Source organism: Ctenopharyngodon idella, chromosome 16 (assembly GCF_019924925.1).
Source record: "Ctenopharyngodon idella isolate HZGC_01 chromosome 16, HZGC01, whole genome shotgun sequence".
NCBI classification, from domain to species: domain Eukaryota; kingdom Metazoa; phylum Chordata; class Actinopteri; order Cypriniformes; family Xenocyprididae; genus Ctenopharyngodon; species Ctenopharyngodon idella.
The window spans coordinates 14,633,697-14,659,144 of NC_067235.1; the positions used below are offsets into that span (position 1 = coordinate 14,633,697).

General features: G+C 38.0%; 2 protein-coding genes across 3 annotated transcripts; both read left to right on the forward strand.

Moving 5' to 3' along the window:
- Positions 1 to 48: 48 nt before the first annotated feature.
- LOC127496653 (protein shisa-7) lies at positions 49 to 20,237 on the forward strand. Of its 2 annotated transcripts, none has more exons than XM_051864306.1 (6): positions 49 to 1,074; positions 9,305 to 11,555; positions 12,449 to 12,603; positions 13,846 to 13,911; positions 14,003 to 14,191; positions 16,538 to 20,237. In XM_051864306.1, the coding sequence occupies exons 2-6, from the start codon at positions 10,822 to 10,824 to the stop codon at positions 17,455 to 17,457; spliced, it is 2,064 nt and encodes a 687-aa protein (XP_051720266.1). In that variant the 5' UTR covers positions 49 to 1,074; positions 9,305 to 10,821; the 3' UTR covers positions 17,458 to 20,237. The 2 variants fall into 2 exon arrangements, with proteins under 2 accessions (XP_051720266.1, XP_051720268.1); XM_051864308.1 differs by lacking the exon at positions 49 to 1,074 and adding an exon at positions 1,384 to 1,576.
- A 176-nt stretch (positions 20,238 to 20,413) lies between these two features.
- LOC127496654 (Krueppel-like factor luna) lies at positions 20,414 to 25,429 on the forward strand. Its single transcript, XM_051864309.1, has 2 exons — positions 20,414 to 21,466; positions 22,648 to 25,429. The coding sequence occupies exon 2, from the start codon at positions 23,371 to 23,373 to the stop codon at positions 25,426 to 25,428; it is 2,058 nt and encodes a 685-aa protein (XP_051720269.1). The 5' UTR covers positions 20,414 to 21,466; positions 22,648 to 23,370; the 3' UTR covers position 25,429.
- The last annotated feature ends 19 nt before the right edge of the window (positions 25,430 to 25,448 follow it).

A 25,448-nucleotide genomic window follows, 5' to 3' on the forward strand; every position in this document is an offset into this window, starting at 1 on the left:
ATCAGCCGTTATAAATCATTTAGCAACGTGCAGCATTTATTAAATCATGCATCTTTATATTTTTTATATGAAGTATTATGTAAAGGTTAAGCTTTTACCATAGGCTGTGGCAAAGAATAGGATATGGCTGTGTCATCATGCAGGGTTGGCTTTTTTTTCTTTATTTATTTTGGGCTTTTTTTTTTTTTTTTTTTCTTTTTTTTTTTATTTGCATTTTCTTTGCTAAATCCGTCACTACCGCATCTGGCAAACGCTATATGTCTTTATTTCGATGCCTTACTGTTTTTCTGTAACCCGTTCTTGTATTCTTTAAGGAATCAAGATTATTAGAGTCACAAACAAAATGACATCGTTGCCATGGCAACCGATCAGTGTGTCTCCCCTCAACACACACACACACACATACACACACTCGCACCATATTGCTTAGCCAGCCATAATCGTGGCAAGGATGAGAAGTAGTTTGAGAAACGAAACACTTGAAGCGGTCGGGAATCAACGTATCAAACCCTCATCAACACCGTCTCGCGAAACCAATAAACGCACTATTCAGCGCAGCGGACCTCTGTGAGAACACCCGCCTCATTCCACCGGTGTTTCGTGACAGGGTCGGAATGTTCTTGTGTGCACACTTTGCAGGCGGCGTCGATTAACGGCAACGTTAAGGAGCAACACAGAGGGAAAAAATGCATGGCATCGCTGCAGCACGTTATTTTGAGCGTTATTAAATATATATGAGGGACTTAGGCAAAGGTTATCTCACCTGGAATACTTTCACAGTTCATAACGTTAACACGCAAACAAGTTGTGCACGATTTGTTACTTACAGGTAAAAAAAAAAAATCGATACTTTATCTATAGTACGAACATGGAAACAACCGGGGTAGGTGAGAGAAAATCCTTGAAAGAAATTAGTGACTATAACTGTTGTTTTGTTACCAAAAGACGAGACTATCATCAATAGAGGAGTGCTGCAACAGTTTGTGGAAATAATTTCTCAGCCATCATCGTCGCTCAGGGTTGAATAAGATGCGAGACTGGCGCTGTCGTGAGGATCAACAGAATTCAGTACAGGTAAGTCGCTCAAGTTGAACTACATGTCATCTAATTGCCTGATCAATCGTTCACGCGCATATGTTTGGTTCTCTGTCCCTTATCGAAGTTTCGTGATTTGCGCTGGAAAAAAAAACAAACAAAAACAAAACAAATGTTCGACATGCTCATGTCATATTTTATGGTTTCAATCAATTGCAAGTGACCGGAGGAAGATGTTCGCACATATGTAAGTGTAAGGTGGCTCCACATCACCCTTTCGTGCAAACATGCATTCACGCCTACGCAGACGGCCATTCATTGCTCTCGCGCTGGTTGTCATGTCCACCTACTCACCCTCGTGCGAATTACAGCTCCACAATCCGCAAGAGACACGTCGATATTCGACAGTTTCACCTTCAGCTATCAGAAATATAGCAAAACCTGTTATTATTGGGGAATATGACTGTAGCGAGAGCAACAAAAGTCCTTTTTGTTTGGTGGGTTGCGCAGAGGACTTTTCATTCGGTGTGTCTCTCTACAGGTATGACGTTCGGTCATTCTTTATGTTACTTTATGTTATGTTATGTTGACAGAATCATAGGCATTTTTTGGGCCTACAAAATAGGTAGCAACTATTAAAATATAGGTGAAAAGCACAAAATAGGCTACTAAAGACAGGAAATTATAACAAATCTGAGGTCATTTTATCTTTGTGAATTATTTTGTACACAACGCCTCCTAGTTTGTTTAGTTTAAAAGAACAGAAAAAAGGCCCTGCCAAACAGAGTTGCAGAAGTCGAACAGAGTTCAGTAATGAGGTGAATCTTTAGTAAAGACAGTGTGCTAGACCCGCAAATCCCATGTTGGTCATTTAAATGACTGCACATTCACCTCAAATATTTATTAATATCATTTTTATATGATCATTATTCCAAGCTCATATAAATAAAGCTGGTTCTCTTTTGCAAATTTGCTTTCAAGAGGCACCAAGCAGAATTTGTGCTCATTTTGGGACTATGACAGAAGCCTTAGTCTTTCTCATTCTGTCCTGTGATAATTACTCATCTCATTCCTCTAGATCTACAGAACTAAACATGGTCCATGATGGACACTAAGTGCCTGTTTCACTTCCCTTTGCATTCATTTGATAGCCCTTTAACTTTTAATCAAGACCAAGGCATTTTATAAATATAAATTTTTAATATGAGAGAATGTTATGCATACACTTTAGGACGTGATGTAGTCAGGTCCTCGAATAACCCAGAGTGTCACAGGGGTATGAAGGAAAAGGGCAAACTATTTGTCTTTCGAAAGAGAAGAGCGGGTTTAGAGGGGTAAAGAAGGTCTATTCATCCTATCTATCATTCTCTTTCTCCTTCTCTCCTTCTATACAAGTCTGAACTACTGCAGTGCTATTCTGAGAGAGAGTGAGCTGCCTCAACCCACGCACTGAATATCACAGAGAGAGAGAGAGGGAAATGGAGGGAGATAAAGAAAAGTCGAGAGAACATCCAAAACAGACATGTTTTGCTATAGGAATACAATGAAATAGAAGGAGAATAGCACGATTTCCTAAAGTCAGATGAATTGTCCATGATTCCTCCATGAACTCGCATTTCTGACTGTTCTAGAAAACTGTTTGTGAATGCGCCACATCTACAGTGTCACATCTCTTAGAAGTCGCCCACAGAGCCTTGCTGATTGGGTGCCGTGTTGAGGAAAAGCTAATCCAGTTTGTAGAGGCGCATACTGTTTCACATAGACAAAAAGGTGTCGAAATGGCCTACGCTTTAGTATAGATATGCAAATGAGAGGTTACCGTTTTTAATGTTATATAGGCTGTTCTTAGGTTTGCTCCTGTGAAAACTGTAAATGGCACACATGAATCACTCAGCGCCACACCTGTTAATATCACTGTTCCATGTCTTAAATGTCTTCTCTCAGAACTTCTGACAGTTGTGTGCAAAATACAATGGCGAAAAATGGACATTCTTTCCACATAGGTCGCTTGTTGCACTATATGTGCAAAATGCGTAATTGCATCTGTCAATGCAAAGTCCTTTCTAAAAGTGCTTTAAATGCTTCCATATTATTTATGCACAAAATGGGGGCAAAACCATAAGCAGGTTATGTTCTGCTAATTATGAATGTTTTGTTATCAGCAGCAGTCATTAAGAGAACTAGCGAAGCCTTTTTGCAACATTCATCAAGTTCCCAGCGTTACATAAATAAGTGAATATAGTCTGATGATTAAAAATTAAATTTTTTTTTTTTAATTTATCAAGATGTTGTAGCATATTTCAGTCATCCCAGTAGCTAAACTTGTTTTTACATTAAAAACATTTTCCCACACATCATTTGAATTTATTGCCCCTTAATGAATATAATATAATATAATATAATATAATATAATATAATATAATATCATAAATAACATTTTGGCACACATCATTTGAATTTATTGCCCCTTAATGAATATAATATAATGTAATATAATATAATATAATATAATATATAAGATTACACTTTATTTTAATGTGTCCATGTTATACTGTAATTATACATTTAAGTACCGAGTAATGACAATTAACTACATGTACTTACTGTAAGGTTAGGGTTAGGATGAGAGTTTGGTTCAGGGTTAATTGCATGTAATTATGCATAATTTCTAGTTATTACTATAGTAAATACATGTAACATATGTAACAATGACACTGTAAAATAAAGTGTTACCTAATACAATATAATATAATATAATATAAAATAATATAATATTTTATACATTATCTGCATTAACTTTAATCTTAGCTCTTGTACCTAGATTTGTGGTCTTAATATTGTTTATTACTTTCCAAAATAATCCAAAGAATAATTAGCTATTATTGTTTTATTTATTTAGCATTTAAACTATTTAATTACTGAGTTTCTTTTTCATTTTTTGTGGATTTAAGCCAGTATTTTCTGTGTATTCCTGTGCCTATGTATTTTAAAATAATACCTGCATTTAGTCCCCCCTTCCAGTCAATAGTTCAATAGTTTAGCTGATGTGCAGAACCAGCTCGATGCCACACTGTAGACGTGATTCATAACCGCAGATTCTTGCAGATTTTTATGTGGCTTCTATCTGTGCAGTTTTCCTCGGTGATATCTGTGCCTCATTACATCGAAGCCGTGCTGTTGGTCTCTCTTACACCATTAACTTGTTGATCTGCGACAACAGATTTTGTGTACTCACTCTTTTCAAGGGCTGCACATTTTATATACCTGTAAAATGCATGTTTAGGGATCGTGTTGTGTGCATTATGAGAGCATGTTAGTATTCCCGTGTGAGCCAGCATACTGTCTATGTAGCACTGTATGTTCCTGGTGTTGTGTACTGCGTGTACTGTGTGCGTATGTGTGTTAGTAAGTGGTGTCACTGAACGCTCTCCATTCTCTTCCGCCCACACACTGCCCTCCCACATACACACACACAAACACACAAAGCACCTCTCCTCTGTCATACCTCTGGCTCTGTGCACTTCTGCTATACTGTGCTCATATTTAAATATCTACCCTGCATTTATCTCTCTTTTCTTTTGTACTTTTCCCAACCTTTTTTTTTTATCTGTGCGATGGTTTTTCTCGGGCCCCTACAATTGTTAAAAAAAAAAAAAAAAAGCATATAGGTATTGATTACAGAATAACATTAGCACAACACTTGTCTCTTTTACTTCCTCACAAACATTCTGACACATAGACCTACAGTGTCAGGAAAGCAGCATCTCTCTCTCTCTCTCTCTCTCTCCCTCTCTCGCTCTACCCCCTCCCTCATGTCATGCATCATGCTATGCTCTCTGAAAAGGACTGATCACTATTTGTTCAGATCATTGCTACTATTCACTTCTCTCAATGCTTCTGATTCATAGTGACTTGTAACACATTAGACAAATGGTCATCACATCATCTCTTCTTTTCTTTTTCAGCGTCATGAGCTGAAATCTGCAGCTGTACTGCACTTAGTGCAAATGTTAGATATAAGTTGAAGTACAGATTTAAGGAGTATATATTAAATGTAATCTATTATAATCTTGCTTGAATGTAATGGTAGATATTAAATCTATATCTAAATGTTAAAGTTACCATGAAATCAAAAATTATTTTTCTTACATCTTACAAGCTGTCACAATCCAATAATCCAATTAGTTCCCTAAAAATAAAGACCCGCCATACATTTTTTTCGGTAACACTTTACAATAAGGTTCTTTAGTTAGCATTAGTTAACATTAACTTATAATGAACTGCACTTATACAGCATTTATTAACCTTTGTTAATGTTAATTTCAACATTTACTAATAAATTATTAAAATCTTGTTAACATTAGCTAATGCATTGTGAACTAACATGAACAATGAACAACTGTATTTTCATTAACTAATGTTAATGAACTAACATTAGTAAATACAGTAACAAATGTATTGCTTGTGGTTAGTTCATGTTAGTTAATGCACTAACTAATGATAACTAAGGAACCTTATTGTAAAGTGTTAACATTTTTTCTTGTTCGAGGAACCATTTCACTTGAATATACGTCACAATAGGGAAGAAAAACTATTGCAACTTCCGTTTCATGCTGACTTTATATATGTACTCAAAGTATATTACACTGTAAAAAAGAATAGTTGGTTTAACTTAAAAAAGTAAGTTGCCTTAAAATTTCATTTAAATAAAAAAATTTAGTTAATACAATAAAAGGCGATTGGTTTAATCAACAGCATAATATCTTACTTTTTACTCCATTACACTGCAGAAAATCATAGCATTCCTTGTTATTTTGACATTTAGAAATCGAATGTGCTCATGAAACACGGCGAGGTTTGATTTGTGATGAGCTGATTCTTTTTGAACCTTTTAAACTGGTGCTGAATTCAGAACTGCATATTAGCATACTACAATTACTATTTCTGCCCAGAGTGTCACAGGGCAGGGGTAAAAAAAAGATATGGGGAAAATAGTAAGAATAGTATGCTAGAAAGCATAGTATGCGGTTCCGAATTCAGCTTGGTTCACAAATCGCATTTATTCATGAATCTGGAGTGATCTGATTTCCATGGTTCTAAAATCTTGAAAATTCGACTCACAAATTTTGCCAAATTCAATTCAAAATGATCAAAGAACCAGAACTAATATGATGCTCAGACTGTATGTAGAGATGATTTTACCAATAATGCTAAAAAATAAGTTAGCTTGCTACTGTAATGATGAGGTTTTTCTAATGTGTATAGCTTGTTTGCAATCACGTGATTCTGATGATGCATGAAATTCAGATGGAGGGCAGGAAGTGAAAAGCAGAATGGACAAGATGGAGGAAAGACCTTAATGTACTGGTTTAGGCTATAAACAGAAAATCACAACAAATGTTGGATGCGATCCTTACGTTATAAAGAGGAGCGATTTTGGAATATTTGCCTGTTAACGATACTGTAAGCAACTTTTCTAGTGCCCGGTTGCGTAAAGCACCTTAAGTTTTTCCCTTAAAGAGATGAAATTTTGTCATTATTTACTCACCCTCAGTTTGTTCCAAACATGTATGAGTTCCTTTATTCCGTTGAACACAAAAGCAGATATTTTAAAGAATGTTGGTAGGTAGACAGTTGATGGACCCATTGACTTCCATAGTATTTTTATTTCCTACTATGGAAGTCAGTGGGGTCCATCAACTGTTTGATTACCGACATTCTTCAAAATATCTTCCTTTGTGTTCACCTGAAGAAAAAAATTCATACAGGTTTACAAAATTCATACAAACAACTTGAGGGTGAGTAAATAATGACAGAATTTTCATTTTTTAGTGAACTATCCCTTTAAGTATGAGACTTAAGGCATGATTTCCCTTTACCTATGGGAACGACTTTAAGAGTGTTGCATATAAAGTCTTTGATATAATTCCTTAAACCGCTAAGTGTTTCATGACAGTGACCCAGCTTTTACCTTTATAAAATTCTATAGACCCTTTTCACAGACTGTGATGACGCGTTTTAACGGTTTTAAGTTTTTTATATTTTCATTTTTAAAAAAACATATGTACATTTATAACACTATACTTAGTATTATATTACCTTTGCATCACATTACAAAAAATCTAGTTAACGCTGCTGTGAGCATGTTTCTAATACAGCAGCTATGGGAGTGATGTAAAAATGACATCTTTCTCTCTTCTGACTGCTGTTATCAATCGCTCTCTATTTTTTTCCCTCTTTTTGAAAGTTGTGAAAACACTATTGTGGAGTTTTTCTTTTGCTATTTGAGCAAATGGAAACACAAAAAATATATTAAATGTATTCTCTCATTCACCGCTATAGAATTTTACCCAACTATGGCGACTTCCGCTTCTGAGAAACCCGGAAATGTGAAAAGGGTCTATTGCTGCCATGGACACATTATTTTTAATACAGATAGGGTATGCTACTTGATCAGTGTTTATATGAATAAAATGTTTATAATATAAAGCGGCCGATAATGTCTTGTAAGATTTGAATTGAACCTGCTCGCTCAGTGTAACACTAATGGTGAAGTTTTCCAAAACATACTGTATGTTATACTAAGGAAAATTAAGGTGCTTTATACAACCGGACACGGACATCCTTCTTGAGGCATACTACTCTTTTGTTAGTGGTTGCATATGCAAGTTGTAATAACTTTTGACAAAGTGGTCACTGCACACGCAACCATTATCCGACTCGGCTCCTTCCGACTGCAGATTACAAGGCACTTTTTCCTGCATTTTTTCAGTAAATTTCTTGCGTTTTTTCCCCCTGATGAACAACAACTTTTGGTACACGATAAAAGCTCCTTGTGGTTTCTCGGTTTGATCGATTAGAGCAACAATAAATGATGCAAAACATAGGCATTTCATAGTGCTTCCCTATGTAGAAAATCACTTCCTGCCCTCCATGTGCATTTCACTCCACCCCGTGAATTCATGTGCAAACAACCTATTGGAAATTAATGTATTTCGTAAGTTCTAACAACTCTAAGATGTTTATGTGCTAAAATTGTATGAGTTGTTTGAAAGCTTGTTGTGTTTAATGTTTAAGACTCTTCTCATTGACATTTTGAAGTTGTTTTCACACACTTCTTAGTTACTTTGATTGATATTGAAAGTTCATTTTTATTGTGTACAGCAATTTTGCTAATAAAAATAAATGTTTGCTTATTTGCATATTTAACCCCTTAAACGCTTGGAGTTCTTTTTTTTTATTGCCTTTTTTTCTATCACATTTTTTAGTAATCATCATAAATTAGGTATCATTCGAAAGCTTAAAAATGCAAAATTTACCCTCTGAAAACTGTTACCAAAAACCGACTGTTATGCATTACCATGGAAACTGTACTTTAAAACCTTTTAATGGGCTCCTCCCCCTGGTGGCCAGTGTCATGTTTCATATTACAACATTTATTTGGACTATTTTATAATCAAAATATTTTCTGATCTTGACAAAACATATTGTCAGAAAGGTCTGAGACTCAAGGTTCCATATTTGGTGACTGTTTTATGATAGAAGTGATATTGTGACAGAAATATATTAATTTGTTACAGAAGAGCGCATAAAAATAAATTCTATTTTTGGTATAGTGCCAAAACAAAATCTCATAGGAACTTCAATTTTTGTGATATCAACTTCACATTTAAAACACAACTTGGTTAGACATATGGCTTTGATTTTAAAGAGTAACAATTATTTTGTATAAAATAAAAATTGAGTACACTACATTTGTTTTACAGTAATCTTATACGTCTATAACTTTTTTACATATTCATTTGTAGTGCTTTCACTTCAGCAATAATCTGCTGAGCGTCTTTTTTTTTTTTTTTTAAAGAGACCTTTACCTTAAGTCTGTATTCCAAAGCATTCTTCAGTTGCAACCATTTGAGTCTGGATAGTGCATTTTCACATCTATGCTCAAAAAAGGAGTGACAGTCTGCTTTCACTAATATTTCTTGTCTCGTTGAATAAATAAATATCCCTAATGTGGATTTAATGTGTATAAACATACAGTCCAACCCCATAAAAATCTCTTTTGTGTTGAATTCTGCGGATTCTATATTGATCGCATAAGTTGCCGCATACCTTTTTTTTTTTTTTTGTCACATGCCATATGTGTCACAATGAAAATAATAGGCTGCCATGCAGCTGACAAGCTAACTATGATCTTTCAAAAACTTTCACTGATGTCTGTGTGTGTGTGCATGTAGGATGTAACATCAGTGTGTTGATTTCTTTTCAGAGGCACATCGCTTGATAACTGAACGCTTCATAACCAGTGGATTCCAAGATCAACCCTGCAAAAATCGTGAGGAAACAGCCATGTCCACACCATGGGATTTTAAACCATTTCACCAAGAGCATCAGCAAACGCTTTCAAACCTTTCTCAATGAAAACTGGGCTTATCTTAAAAGCATATCTGCTGCGTGAACCTTAAGAAACTGGAAAGAGACTGGAAGTCAAAGACTCTCCTTGGAAATTTCTATTGTGAAGACAATCAGCCTTGAAAACGTTTTACGTCTTCACTGCCATCATCAGTTTTTTTGTGTGTGTTTGTGTCGTCGGTTTACTGAACATTCTCTAATACACACCTAAACTACGTGACGATAGGGCATACGTTTTAAATACAACATGACAGATGACTCAGTTCATATCTGATATCTTTCAGCTATTGTAAATTTGCACACAGGATTATCCATTTGGTCATTCTTTACATGCTGAATGAGGAAATGCACATTCATTTCAGTTCAGTAATGTAGAGGTTTGCTGAACAAACTCAAAATGATTCCTCATCACACTGGCCTCAAACCCTCAAAGGAGTTCACCATTCTGAGTAGTCCTGTTAACACGTAAACAAGAACAAGAAGATTAGTTTCGGAGGTTATTTTTTTTCACCAAGTGTATGGAAATTGTTTATACTAATTAATAATAGTAAACATTCAGGGAGCATAACAGGTCAGGGAAATCTGCTTAAAGACTAAGTGCCATTGCTGAATGTAAGGAGTGCCCAAATAAAAAAAATTGTGAAGACAAGCAAAACATTAGTTTACATTTTAAAGATGTTTACAGTTGCCCCTTTCTCTTAAATTAATCTTTCATCCTGATAAGTGCCAAAACAGAGAATTATACCTAAATACGTCTAATGTACACAGTTGTACTACAACTTAATTGCCTTCATGTGTCATGATATACTAGATATTGAAGTAATAGGAGGACAGTAACGAGAAGCCATTTTGTTTGTCTGCGGATATGTGAAAATGTATTTTTTTGAACAAAGCCACAAAAGGGAATATTTGCCTTGTTAATACATTCAAAACTGACAATAAATTAAATATTCTTTCATTTCCTGTTTATACAAGAACTAGCCAATTGTATGTTGCCTGCTCAGAATATTGTCAGTATTTGGGTTGTTTTACATATTGTTCAGGTTTTCCAGCTATATGCTGGATGGAAACACTGCATGTTGAGAGAATATGTGTTGTATAGCTTACCTTGAAGCTGAAAGCACATCGAAATAGTTTTTTTTTTTTTCTCGCACGCTGTCTCCGAGTGTGACCATTCACATTATACACTTTTATCAGACTTTGAAAACAGATTTTTCTTTTGGGACTGTTTTGATATAAACTCAAATTTCATACGTCGGAGGGCTGCTTCAAGAATATTTTACATACAGCACTAAGCAGGCTGTTTTTACAAAATTCGGCATTGTGCGGTGGGTTGAGTCAGCGAGAGAAAATAGCAGCATTAGTCATGTAAAGATGATGCCCACCTTGGAAGCTCGAGTACGTGTCATCATTCTCTTCCTGCTAATCGCTGTCCCACTTAACGTTTCCTCTGCGAGCGTCCCGGGCCCCTCCAGAAACGGAGCAAATGGGCCCATCACCATCACCCCGACGCCCAACCCCAGATCTCAGGGTAGGGGCTTTCTTCACCCCCTTTCTAAAAGCGGTGGGAGTATGCGAGGGAAGTCCATGAATCGTCGGCCAAAGCAGCCAGCTGGAGTGGCAGAAATGCCCCTCGGGCCGTTGCCTCAGACAATGCTGCCAAAGAATGTAACGACTGATGCAATGAAGGCCCCTTTTGGAAAAGCGCTTGTAGCTCCGCCTTCTCGCAAACTGGTGGAAGTGGACGTGTGTCGAGGTTATTATGATGTCATGGGGCAGTATGACCTCACCTTTAACTGCTCCAAGGATGACTTCATCTACTGCTGTGGCACCTGCCATTATCGATTTTGTTGTCCGGACCGCACTCGAAGGCTGGACCAGAACATTTGCCACAACTACCATTCCCCTGTGTGGGCCAATACAGCCCCCCCTGCGACCAGGCCGTCACAGCCTTCCCATCCGGACCTCAGCCGCATCGAACAGAGCAACAACACCATCTACGTCATCGGTGGAGTCATCTCGTTTACTGTGGCAGTGGCAGTGGCCATTAAAGTGGCGTTCCACAAGGCATCACGGCAGCCTAGGAACAGAGAACTCAACATGCCCAGGTGAGAGTTCATCTCTAATGTGTCTCAGACAAAAAGGATGTCTAATCTACCTTAAAGGGTTAGTTCACCCAAAAAAATCATCCCATAATTTACTCACCCTCAAGCCATCCTAGGTGTATATGACTTTCTTCTTTCACCCAAACACAGTTGGAGTTATATTAAAAATATTCTGGCTCTTCCAAGCTTTATAATGGTAGTGAATGGTACCCAAGATTTTGAAATTAAATCCATAGACTTCCTGTAACGGCCGTACGCAAGTCGAGTTCCAGCGGACACCACGTATGATGAAGGATGTAGCGTAAGCTTAGATGAGACTAGACGCCTCTTGCGGTTCAAACAAATAGGGATGGGCAACAAACTCAAGTTCATCTTCTCTTATATCGAAAACCACCAACTTTTAAAAAAAAGTCTAATTTTATACTTCTAATTCGTGACCGGTGTTTTGTTTTTTGCTTCCACGTTCTTCAATACGTCATGCAACGTATGGGTCAGAGGTCACTCTTTTGCAGGAACTAGACTCACATACGGCCGTTGCCGGAAGCCAGTGATTTTAGTTTCTAAAGTTTTAAATATGGACATTTTTCTTACAAAAATCCATCGCTTCACTTCAGAAGGCCTTTATTAACCCCCTGGAGCCGTATGGATTACTTTGATTATGGATGGATGCGCTTTTGGGCTTTTTGGGCTCGGGTACCATTTACTCCCATTATAAAGCTTGGAAGAGCCAGAATATTTTAACATAACTCCGACTGTGTTTCGGCTAAAACAACAAGTCATATACAGCTAGGATGACTTGAGAGTGAATAAATTATGGAGTAATTTTCATTTTTGGGTGAACTAACCCTTTAAATCGTATTCTCTAGTCTAATCAGTTCTACATCTTTCCCTGTCAGGGCTCTTGTGGAAATGTTGCGTCACCAGTCGAGTCCAGTTCAAGAGGGAGAGAGAAACAACAGCGTAGCCTTGGGAACTGGAGGAGGAGAGGGGACACTTGGACGACCCCCGAAAAATCTATATCCCACACTACAGAGAGAGAAAGATAACAGATGTGAGTGGAAAACTTCATTATCTCCATATGCAGGGGAAGATGCCCCCTTAAGAGCAGTGTGCATTTGTGCTTATAATTCTATGAATTATATATAAGCAAGATATGTAATAGTTGCTAGCAATAAAGTATTACTGGTAATTCAGATTGATGATTTAGTTTCATTAGCCTATATATTATGATGAATAATGAAGAGGTTTGAAGTGTATATCTAAAATGTATTATTAATAATCCAATAAGTCCATCATAATTAGAATATTAAGAATCATGATAATTATTAAATTGAATTGTGAAACAGCATCAACAACATGCCACTGCCCCATTTCTGATGGGGGCATTTTACTTTAACTTAAAAGCAAAAAACAATATTTGTAACACACCATAATACTGAATTTGTGTATCCACATATCACCCATTAACAAAAAAAAACTTTAATATGAAAATTAAATTCAGAGTTCACTATTATTTAGTGACAAAAAGTAAATCCTTTAACCCTAATAACTGTTTAAATGAAATAAAACTGTCTATTTCTAATGTCTATTTCTTTATCCAGGTTATCTGTGACTTCAAATCAAATTGGCTATACAAATTGCAGCAAATTTTCTTGTTGAATCTTTAATAACTTAAAAAATAAAGTTGAAATAGTTACTTTTATTTTGATAAAGTTAAAGTATAATGAAAAAACATATGTCGCCATTATTGTATGTATTTGACTTTGCATGAAATCGTATTTCTACATGGATTAAAAGCCAATTAGTTGCATGTCACCAGCTATAACATGAAACAAAGTGTCTTAGGTCAAATATTCATTAATATTCAATGATTTTATGAATGTGAACTAATTTTACCATTTGGACCTGGTTGCATTTGGCAGGTATTGTTGCATTATATGTAATACAGAGATCCTTTCATGTTTCCATCTCAGCTTGAGTCTTGTGAACGACCAACTGTATAAATTCAGGACAAGAAAGGAACACAGGGAAAAAGCAATAGCCAAATGATGAAAGGGCATTTGTGAATTATTTAGCACGAAGCTGTATATGATGGCATTAGAATGAACAGACGGTGTAAAATTTTCAACACATTGTGGAGCTAGAAAGAGCTTAATAGGGCAACATTTATGGTATTAGATGAATAAATGTGCTTTGTAAATTCATCCTAAATGTAAATTATTGCAAAGACATGCACATAAAGGCAGAAATCCATAAAACACATACACCCTATGCTTTTTTTTCTTATTCACAGTGGGGAATCTACAGCATAACTTCATCCATACCACAGGCTCCAGTCCCAAACATACAGCCACCATCGGTAGGTAAAACTAACAATTCTACATAGTTGTATATTCTGTAGAGTTTGAAATAACCTCAGCGTCCATCATTGCGCATATGTGTCTTTAAAGAGCGTGGAGCACGTATGAACAACATGCAGATGGTCGCCGGAGGCACATTGAAGCCCAGTAAGCATACTAACGCCATGAAGCCCCAGCCGTCCTTCCATCACTCCCTACATAACCTGGCTCAGCTGCCACCCTCGTATGAAGCCGCCATGAAGCCTGAGATCAACAGATACTCATCTCTTAAGCGTCTGGGTGAGTGCTTTATTACCATTGGAGAGGAAGATTCTTATCTCAAGGAAATGATGTTTTATAAGAATTACATAAAAGGTCGGCATGATTGCTTTCTTATTATAGCCCACATCATTTCAAAGGCATAAAGCAAATTTAGAAGCAATAAGGAGAAAAAGATGGATGAATTTCAAAAACAGTGTGACATTTAGTACTGTTGTGTTTTGAAGGAGAAATTACCTGCTCGATGATGAGGACATGGTCTCATGCGGGGCTCAGAATGTTGCCGAAAATTATCTGTACGCTTGGGTTTTTATTTAAAGCAGTGTCAGTGTTTCACTGGATGGCTTGGGAGATATAAATGTTTGTGAAGGTCATTTTAATGAGGGCAAACCATAGCAAAGCGCCCGCAATCTTGTACAGACGCATAAAGCCTTAAGGCCTCTCTCTCTCAGCTAGACATCAAACCTCCTGGGAAGTGTGAGTTACAGTTGGATGACAAGAAAGTTCTGCACAGGCGAAGGTTATACAGGCTGATACAATGACTCAGACTTAATCAGCCGAAAGATGAAATGGCTCAAGGTACAGGATAAAATAGGATTGTACTAATATTATTATATTAATTAAATCAAGTCAAAGACTATAAATATAGAAAGACGGTTCACTCCTATTAGTTACGAATGGGAGAAACTGCAACGCGCAATATGGCAGAATACATCCCGCCTTCTAAGAAGAAGAGCCAGTCGCTGATTGAAAAAGTCGTTGCATCACTGCAGCTGCCATTAGAGGCTCCGGTTCCCATAGAAACCTGAGACTCGCGCTTAGGACTGCACATGCGCAGTGGCTCGTCTAGCCTGAAAAATAAGCTTTTTAACGCTATTATGGGAAAATTCATGTCAGATTTTGTTGCTGATTTGAAATATGTTATTTAATTGTGAGTTCACCATGCAGTTTTTGAGATTTCAGGATTCTCCCATTCAAATAGATAGGACTTGGTCTTGGATGCCCGAAATAGCTGCCAGGAGGTGTTGCAAATATGGCCACCGAGTGAACAGACTTTCCTTGAAAGGGACTTTGATCAAGTTTCGCATTAAACATATAGTCCTGGGATAGAGGTTGAAGAATTTATATTAAGAGTTAAAGTGTTAGTTCACCCAAAAATTAAAATTCTGTAATGAATTACTCACCCTTATGTCGTTCCACACCCGTAAGACCTTCGTTCATCTTCAGAACACAAATTAAGATATTTTTGATGAAATCTGAGAGATATATGACTTGTCCATAGACAGCAATATAATCAACACTTTCAAGGTCCAGAAAGGTACTAAAGACATTGTTAAAACCGTTGACATGACTACAGTGGTTCAACTTTAATTTTATGAAGCGACGAGAATACTTTTTGTGTGCAAAAACAAAACAAAAATAATGACTTTATTCAACAGTATCTTCTCTTCTGTGTCATTCTCATACGTTGTTTACGTCCAGCAATTCCAGGTTCTATGTCAGAACGCCGACTCGTTATTGGCCGGCTCCTGTGTCAGCATCACATGTTTATGTTTTGTTTTTGCGCCAAAAAGTATTCTTGTCGCTTCATAAAATTAAGGTTGAACCACTGCAGTCACGTCAACTGTTTTAATGATGTCTTTAGTACCTTTCTAGACCTTAAAAGTGTTGATTATATTGCTGTCTATGGACGAGTCATATACCTCTCAGATTTCATCAAAAATATCTTAGTTTGTGTTCCAAAGATGAACGAAGGTCTTATGGATGTGGAACGACATGAGGGTGAGTAATTAATGACAGAATTTTTCATTTTTGGGTGAACTAACCCTTTAAGTAGGTTCTGATAAATGTTTGAATGACATTCTAGCTTGTAGCTCAAATCCTGTAAACATTTTTAGTTGTGCATCCATTTTTATTTGGGATGCACAATATATTGGTACCATATTGGTTATTGGCCAATACTAGATTAGATGTTATTTTTCCATCTAGATTATGCTTGCCGTCATCTAATGCTCACCTAAAGTTAATCTTTAAAAACACTGATAATTTACTTAGTGTAGAACTAATAATAAACACTTTTACATGTATTCTTAAGTAAATCTCAAGTATTTTCATACTGTGCATTATAATGTTGTGATGTTTAAATTCACTTTAAAATGATTGTTTTTTTCGTGTTTTATTGATATTAGGCAGATTTTTGATTTTGGTCATTTATTGGTCTTTATCAGCTATTTCCATAACATGAAAATTAATATTTTATAATTATCAGCTTATTAGACAGATTATTAATATTGGTACATCCCTAATGTTTATTCTTTTCTTGCCCAATTTTCGGATCTTTTTAAACATGTTTTCCTCCACCTACAGAGAAAGGAGGATTGGAGGAATATTCAGGTTACTGTACCACCAAACGGAGGCCCAACAACGCCCCTCCCGCCTTTCATTCCTCCCAGCATCACCTTCCCTGGGGTGGCGACTACACAATGGGGGGAAGAGGCACGCTTCCCACCCATGCCACTCGTCCTCGAATACCTCATCCGCAGTCTGCCCCAAGCCACACCCCGAATCCTTACCCTCTGGAACCTCCGGAAACAAAGCAAAACCAGAATTACGATACGCTTTCTAAACCGCCACGCCGCGTCAAGTCGACGGACCAGCTCCTTGCCCTTGCCGATGGCAACACCTTATCAAGGCTCTCGAAGAACCAGCAGCACCAATACTACAAAGCCATGGCCAGTGCATCAAAGAACTCCAATAACCAGAACACCCTGAAGAAGTCCAAGGAGAGGCTGCTGATGTCACCAGATCATCTAGAGGAGGAGGTAAGCGGGGTTGAGTATGGCGGAAGCGGGATGGGTATGGGAATGGGCGACTACACGGGCGGAGGGGGAGGAGGAATGGTGCCCACCCTGCCCCGCGTCAGCCACCAGAAAGCTCAATCGCAGCAGAATGTTTGCGCCACGCCGTCACTCGACCGTCACCACATGATCAAGATGAACTCGCACCCGACGTCGGGGCGAGAGCAAGAGCGGAATTCGGCGGTGATGTCAGGTCACCTGGGAGGAGGCGGGGGCGGAGGAGTGGCATGGGGCGACATGCCAGGAACAGGAGTTGTCATGGGAACAGGGACTCTTGGTGGACACAGTGCCAGGAGGCTTGCATTTGCAGCTAAAAGGCAAAATACCATTGAACAACTTCACTTCATCCCTGGTGGAGGGGGAAGTGGAGGAGGAGTGGCATCCAACCAAGGGGTTAGAACAGGAAGCAAGAATGAGGTTACTGTGTGAGCAAAAGATGGGTGAAGGATAGACTGTGTGAGAAGTTGGTGGATGGTAGAGGGACTGTAGGAGAGAGAGAGTGGGCGGAAGAGGGAGAGAAATAACGAGAGAAGAGAGAAAAGGAGTAGGAGGATGGTAAAGGAATCAGAGAAACAGATTTTGAAGTAGGGGGCCACGAAGTGGGAGAAACTACACAGAAAGCGATGTGGCACCTTTTACATATATATATTGTATATAGTGGCAAATTCACAACATAAGATTAGATAACAACAGTTATAAGTCAGGTTTGATAGAGCTTCAAAGTTTTTTGTGCTTTTTATGTTAATGAAATTGCCGCTATAATTATGATCAAAGCTGCCATATACAACTATTTATTTGTGTAAATTTTGCCTATAAATCTACCGCATAGAATATCAATAGAGTGTAATATAAATTCCACATGATGTGGACATTTTTCATATCTTTATGTCATGTTTTTATCCTCAGATATCTTACATTATTACACATTACAGATATAGCTGCTATGGAGCCATATATTTCAGAGAACGGCTTTTATCTTATAACTATGATTGAACGACTGGGAGACTAATAATTAACATCTGCATAAGAGGAACCAGATGAACATGGAGCGCTCATCCCAACTGACGAATTGCAAAGCTACTTACAGTTGGACAAACGTAATGCTGGATCTTATCTCTTTTTAAACCCTAATCCACGTCGTCATAATGAGGAAGTGCGGCAGGGTTTTTACAACGTATGTCAAAAGGAATGATGATGGAACAATAGGAGGAGCATATCCAGAAACTCTTAAGAATTTAATGAACTCATTTTGAATACAGTGAGACAGAGAAAGTAAGCCTTACCATACATTGTTTCGCCTGCATCTTATTCAGTGTGAATTTAATATGGATGTACCAATTGAGTTTCTGTTCAAATTGTTTTGGTGGAATCCTGAAAATAGTACACAAGGAGTTTTAAATCCTCAAGTTTGCCCTTCAGTACATAACTGGAGATCGCTTCGAACTATCGATGAAAGCCATTCTGGGACACAATTGGGCATAAAAGCCCAGACGAAAACCAAGAGAAATGTCTGACAATCATCTTTTTTCTCCATCTTAAAATGACTCATTAATGATCAATGGCACTTTGTTTGGATTCTGAGCCACCACTTTCTACAACGTCCAAGTGCTGGGATTTGCAAGGGAGGTTCATCGTGAGGGACGCTGGTCTACCAAAAGCACAAGAATACATTAGATTTCTGTAATGCTGGGTACATACACGTTTATGCTTCTCTTAGGTATACTGTGTAGACAAACGGTTCACCTTAAGCTATTAAATATGGATCTGAGACGAAGAAAACGACTCAAGAGTAAGGGCACTCATCAATGTATTTGTATGTTATGATATTCTGGCATAAAATTAGTGCATAACATGGCGGTACCATTATCTCGCTCAGGTGTTGGTTGGCATTTGCATAAAGACAAACCTCCTGGACTGCTTTTTGAATCTCCATGTTGAAGCCATGTGTATATGCTGTTAAAACTGAGACTCTGCGAACAGTCTGAGGATACAGGGATGCCACACAGCTAACCTGTATTTTTCAAATCTGCTGTTACCGAGATATGACCACAACACGTCATACCTGATATCTTCATAACCAATAACGCTTATCAATATTAAGGGCTATACAACACACATGCGTTAGTGGTACAGCTGTTACCCACAGCTTACTCATTATTCAATGATAATAATCTTATTATTTACAAAAAAAGATATTAAAATAGTAAGTAAATATTACAATGAAAAATTTAAAGTGAGATTGTTCGCACAAGAGCCAGATATCATTTACTGTATGGTTCTGACCTCTGAGAAATAGAGCTCATTTTACCAATGAAAACTAATCAATTTACATTGTAAAACCACCAACTGGTCTTTTTATTTTTTTCTTTGTCATAGACTTTTTACCTCTTGGTTAATTTTCAGTGTAATGAAATTGAACAGTATAAGTTACGGACTATTTGAACATTTATGCCTCCCAGTAAAAGCGTTAAGGAGTAGTTTATATCACATCAGCATCAGGATTGGTGGCAACACATTCATTTAACTTTTCACTGGAAATAATGTGTATCTTAATGAATTATGAATACAACTTAAAGACAATCTTCCTAACAGCTCTGTAATACATTGGTGTTTGTTATTGTCATTACTATGACAGTTAATATTATGGTTATTGGTGAAATTTCTTCTTGTTGTTATGGTTATCTTATGATTATGATGGTGATTTTTTTCCTCTGTGGTTTTAGTGTTTACTTGTTTTAGATATCTTTCTCATGAAATTCTTTTGAAATTATGAGTAGAAAATAGAAGCACAAACATTAAAGCCACTCATTGTTTGCCAATTCTTCATGCATTCCTGGTGATGAGGAGTGCCTTCGAAAATTTCTCAGTGTGATGTCACATTGTAATTGTTATAAGCCTGCAAATGTCATTACTTGTTGCAGAGACATCACAATGGGTTTATAAAGGATGTCATAGGATGTATGTTGTATGTGTGTAACCGAATGTCTTTTTGTTAAGTGAAATTTCAACTTTTTAATGTTTCTTTCAGGGACAATTAGAACAGATGAATCAATTTAGTATTTTCTTTGTCATAAAAAGTCTGTAGCAATGTCTGTTTTGTATCCACAAGCCATAATTATGAAAATGTTTATTAAATTTATTCACAAGGCATATTACTGCAGAAAATAATGAACATTGGATGTGCAAATAAAGCCCTGAAGCATTTTAAAGGGATGGTAGCTTACAATGGAATGTGCATTGGTTGCACAAGCAACGCGGGACAATGAAGAAACCCTTGGGAAAACAGCACTGAGCTCATGTCTTGAAATGTTTAGGCACAAAAGCAGAATGAATGTTTGGGTAAATCACATTAAATCAAACATTAGAATTATTATATAACTATTAAAATAAAAGCCCTCAAATAACAAATACTTATATACACACACACACACACACACACACACTGCATTAAATATTACATTTCAGCTTTGTAAAATAAATTAAAATGATGAAACTGTTGCCTCGAATGTCTGATGACACACATCAAAGGACTGACAGAAGGTTTAAATTATTCCTAATGTCAGCATTTACTATGCAATGTTTACAAACTTATTTTCCATGAAGCATCAGACTGGAAATAAGCAATTCCAAGGCAGCCATTTTGATAAGGACTAGCCTTTGAATTTGAGCTGCCAGGATGTAATAAAATGGCCACTATAAGAGCTTCTAAGATAAAAACATGCTGCTAAAAAAATCCTAGAATATATGAATAGCGAACTTAGAACATAATATCAGAATTGTTTTCGCCGAGTTTTAATTTGGATTTACCTCATAATTAGCATATATTTTGCGAGCAAGCTGACATGCCAAAAATGACTGCACAACAACACTGAAAACGCTTACTTGAAAGCTAACCGCAAATATCACACAGCTAAAAGGCAGATGGAAACTAACGTTATTAGTTGCTCCTATAATTAAGGACGCTAACATTATGAGTGCGCTAGTTTCACAAACAGTACTGCCTCCACCACAAATACAAAACATAACGGACAGAAGACGAGGTAGCCGGAAGTGTTCCAAGGTCCGGAAACGACCAATGTTAAAATCTCACACGTCACTCGTTCCTCTCTAAAACACCAACATAGATCGTGCAAAATATTTTAGCCGACAAAAAAAGCATACGCAAAATAAAAAGTCATCGGTCGTAACACCGTTTGATGCATTTTTCACAGGATATAAGTACGATAAGTGCATCTGTTTTACAATATAAGGGACACTCGGTCTCATGCTATCGCACCACGGTTGCAGTGGAAACAGAGTCTGCTAACTAGCTGTAGCTAGAAGGCTAACCACTGGAAAACAGCGCAGAGCTGCTGGGGTACATGAACGAGGGGGGCAGGGTGGGAGAGAGTATAGCAGGCCCCGTTCATCTTGACCAGGCTAAAAGATGGATGCGTAGGTAAAAAGGCCTATTTTATTGTCTCGACTATTATTTAATTATGGTGAATTTATTTGCACAATAATACAGTTTTGCTTCTGCATTATCTGGCTTGCTGTCGTTAGGTCGCGCATCATGACAGCAAGCTAAGCTGTGTCCCTTTGCTAAATGTGTAGTATTAGCCAGCTGTTTTGCATGCTAACATGTTACACATACCCCCAGCGCTAAAAGATTTCGCGTCCATTAATACGCAGACGATCATTTTTTAAGCACCGTTGACTCTTGAAGTGCATTTTCCCCATCGTAGACAATTTTCTATTACTCTCCGGGGTCTGTCGAAATGTACCTTTTTTTAAGTGATACGCGATGCAATCGGAGGATGTAATAATTACATGAAATTCACCTCTAGCCCTGACGATTCACACTGCACTCAGCATCATTTCAGCACAATGCCAACTGCTCAGAATGTAAGATGAAGTGATAGAAAACACTGGCAACGGTTAAATATTAGAAAATTTAGTAAACATTTGGATATGTGTCTTAACTTAGTGTTTTCATTGTGAATATCGTATGAGAACGTATTTTACACTAGACTAGTTTTGTTTAGTATCGTGTTGTGACTGTAAAATTACATTCCTTAAATACATCAATACTAGACAGCTGGAACATTCAGTTGAATATTTGTTAATGTCATTTAAATGATGCTGATAGATAAGATTAATTAATGTTTTAGATCTTAAAAACAATGTATTATTTCAGAATGCATTATGAATGTTAAAATAATTTGTTTTAAGGTTAGATATATATATATGGTCCGCTAGAAATAAATAGGGACTCTGTTTTTATATTGTTTCTGTTATTTTGTTGAGTGATTTTATTTTGCTATTGAAGAATGCAAATGATCGAAAATGAAAACATGGAAATGCCTTTAAGATGTTCAAGTGAAGGACCAAAGTTTTCCAGAGATGTGCCAATACTCTCATAATTATTCACACACATAAGATTTAATGTGTATTAAAAAACAACAAAACAAATATTAAAATGTCTGCTGTAATAAACTGTCTGCCTGTTGTTGTTTTTTTAATCTGATATTTTGTTGTCTTTTGAGTTTTGATGGTTCATGTTGTTTGTTAGAAGAATTGTATTGCAGTTTTTGTTTAAAGTCAGTCATTTAACATGTTGCTCCTTTTTTCCTCTCACAGTGAGAAGAGAAGTGGCAGAAAGAACATTTTCACAGCCCCCAAGAATGGTAGTGGAGGATTTTGCTTTCAACTATGGAGAAAAAAAAGACAAATATATTAATTGAAACTTGGAAACGGAGATGTAGGCCTCACGTGGATTAAGAATGAATAGATATTCAATGTAATAAAACCAGCCCATGGGATTTGGATATATCCATCCTACAGTGGGATGGTCATGAACTGAAAAATGTAACCAAGCAAGTGGATATTTTTTAATGAACTCAAACTACATTAAGCATTTTTAGTGCACTTCCCAAAATGTGAAAACATAATTGCATCTTGTGCAATTGTGCCATTTTCTACCAGTCCATATGTCTTTGCACTCTTAAGGAACATTCAGACTGAAATATTTATATCAAAAGTGAACTATCCGAAATAACTGATTAGCCTATATGGAATCCAATGTGAAGCCAAAAGGGAGTTGATTCAAGTCATTTCATAAGTGACAAATTCTATTGAAAACAGCTTTTTGAAGAAATGGCAAATTCATGTTACAATGAATACAAAATGTCCTTCTCAACTACTTGCCAAAAGAGTGAAAAAGTGGGTGCCACTGGGTAGCACTGTTTTTGAAATTGCCTCTGCTTCTGACTTCAACTAGTAGGAAAGCATCAAATAAGTTTTGTTGCTGCTCACAGAGCAGAAGGTGTTGCCACTGCGCACCCATGTATCAGTAACTGGGAGATGTTCCAGTTTGGAAAATACAATGTGGACATCATAGAGATGCTGAGTGGACACCAGTCCCATCAGTTCAAAGGTCTTGGATTAGAGCGACAGCTTCAACACCAACAGCAAGTGCAGCTTCACCAACACCAGTTACAGCAGCAGCAACAGCAGCAAGGTGAGACATCTGGGTCAATCTTGTCTGGACTTGGCTTAGGCCCACTACAAGGATCTAGAGGCAGTGCCTTTACAGATTCTGCATCAATTTTTGCAAAAATGAGTGCACCTCCTCCACCTCTACAACAGCAATCCCTGTCTTCATCATCTCAAAGTTTGAGGAAATCCAGCAAAATGTCTGGAAGCAGTAGCAGTGGTGGAAGTCACGTGAGTGGATACCCTCAGTTTTTGCGCTCATTCCACCCAACTGAGGCGACCCTTGCACAAGAGCAATTACATTCAGGAGTAGGGCGATTTGATCATTTTGCTAGCAGTAGTGCAAGTGGAGGACTGGTCTCATCTGTTCCACCACCACCACCCCCATTGCATCCAGGCCTGTCAGTACCTCAGGCCTCCCCTGGGCCACCGACCTCTTCCCCATCTCCTTCAAGTTCTGTTTCAACATCCAATAACCCTCCCAGCAGTAGTGCAGTGACTACCTTGGGTCATCAGTTGGCAGGATCTCAGTCTGACGCTCGAAGCCTACATCAACAGTTTAGCTGCATGTTAGCGGCAAATCAGTATTTTCTTTCTGGAGTACCAGCCAATTCCAGTCTAGAACAATTTTTAGTTCAGCAAGGTAGTCATAATCATCTTGGTCTTGGTCTGGGCCAAGCTGCAGGAGAAACAAGTTCAGCCCTTGCTCCACCTCCTGCTCTTCATTCTTCACACACTCATGGACACTCAACCACTCTATCACAGCCTCAACAGCCACCAACACAACAACAGCAACTACCACCTCACACTTTGTCTCATGCTCACCCACATCCACACCATCCACTGCACTCCTCCTCGCAGACTTCTTCACTTGGAGGGTTTGACTTTCAAGGAATTCCAGTACTCTCCTCCAACCAGCTAGCATCTCTTATGCAGCAGGAAGCTGGTTTGCCACTTCCTCTTCCGCTACATCTTTCTTTATCAAAAGACGAGGGAAAAGGGGATAGTGCTGTCGGAGGAAGTGGAGGAGGTGGTAGAAGAAAGAAAGCCATGGCTGGCTACCTGCCACAAAGAAAGGCTGAAAACAACAACAACAATAGCAGCAACAGTCACAGCTCTACAAACCCTAACAGTAGCACCTCAGGGGGACTGAACCAGGATAGCACACCAGGCTTGGATGGAGGTGGGGGTGTTGGTTTGTCAGGTATTGGCGGAGACCCATCTTCCCACCTAACCTCTTCATCCTCTACTTCTGTTGTTTCATCATCTTCTGCATCCTCTTCTACATCAGTCTTGGTGACAAATGGCTCTAAAACAGACAGCCATGGTTCCATGCCACCTCAATCTCAGCCTGAACAAGAACCCCTTTATCATTGTGGCGAGTGTGGCAAAACTTTCACACATCTCTCTAGTCTGCGTAGGCACCTACGTAGCCATGAATTAACCACAGCTGGCACAAGTGGCACGAGAAGTAACATTTTAAACCCAGTTCTGCATCCTTCCGATCCAAGTATTCCCCACTCTACTCAAGACAGCTCAGCCTCATCTTCATGTGGCAGTCATGACAAGACTTTTCATTGTTCTGAGTGTGGCAAAGCTTTCAAGAAAAAAGGGCACCTCCTTCAACACGGGGTCATCCACTCTGGGGCTCGGCCCTATGCCTGCACTACTTGTAGTCGTGCTTTCAATCGCCGTGAGTCACTCACCCGCCATGAAAAAATTCATGAAGAGAAACCATTCCGCTGTCCAGCTTGTGGTCGCTGTTTTCGGGAAAGTACGTCCCTTTTGAACCATGCAGCCTCTGGCACCTGTGGCAAGTCAGGACGTACAGCGAGATCTAAGCATGAAAATAATGTAGTTGAAGGCAAGAGCAATAAAGCTGGGGGCTCCCAAGATGGAATAGCGACTAATGCAGCGGGTGAGTAACGTCTAGAGTAGTGTTTATT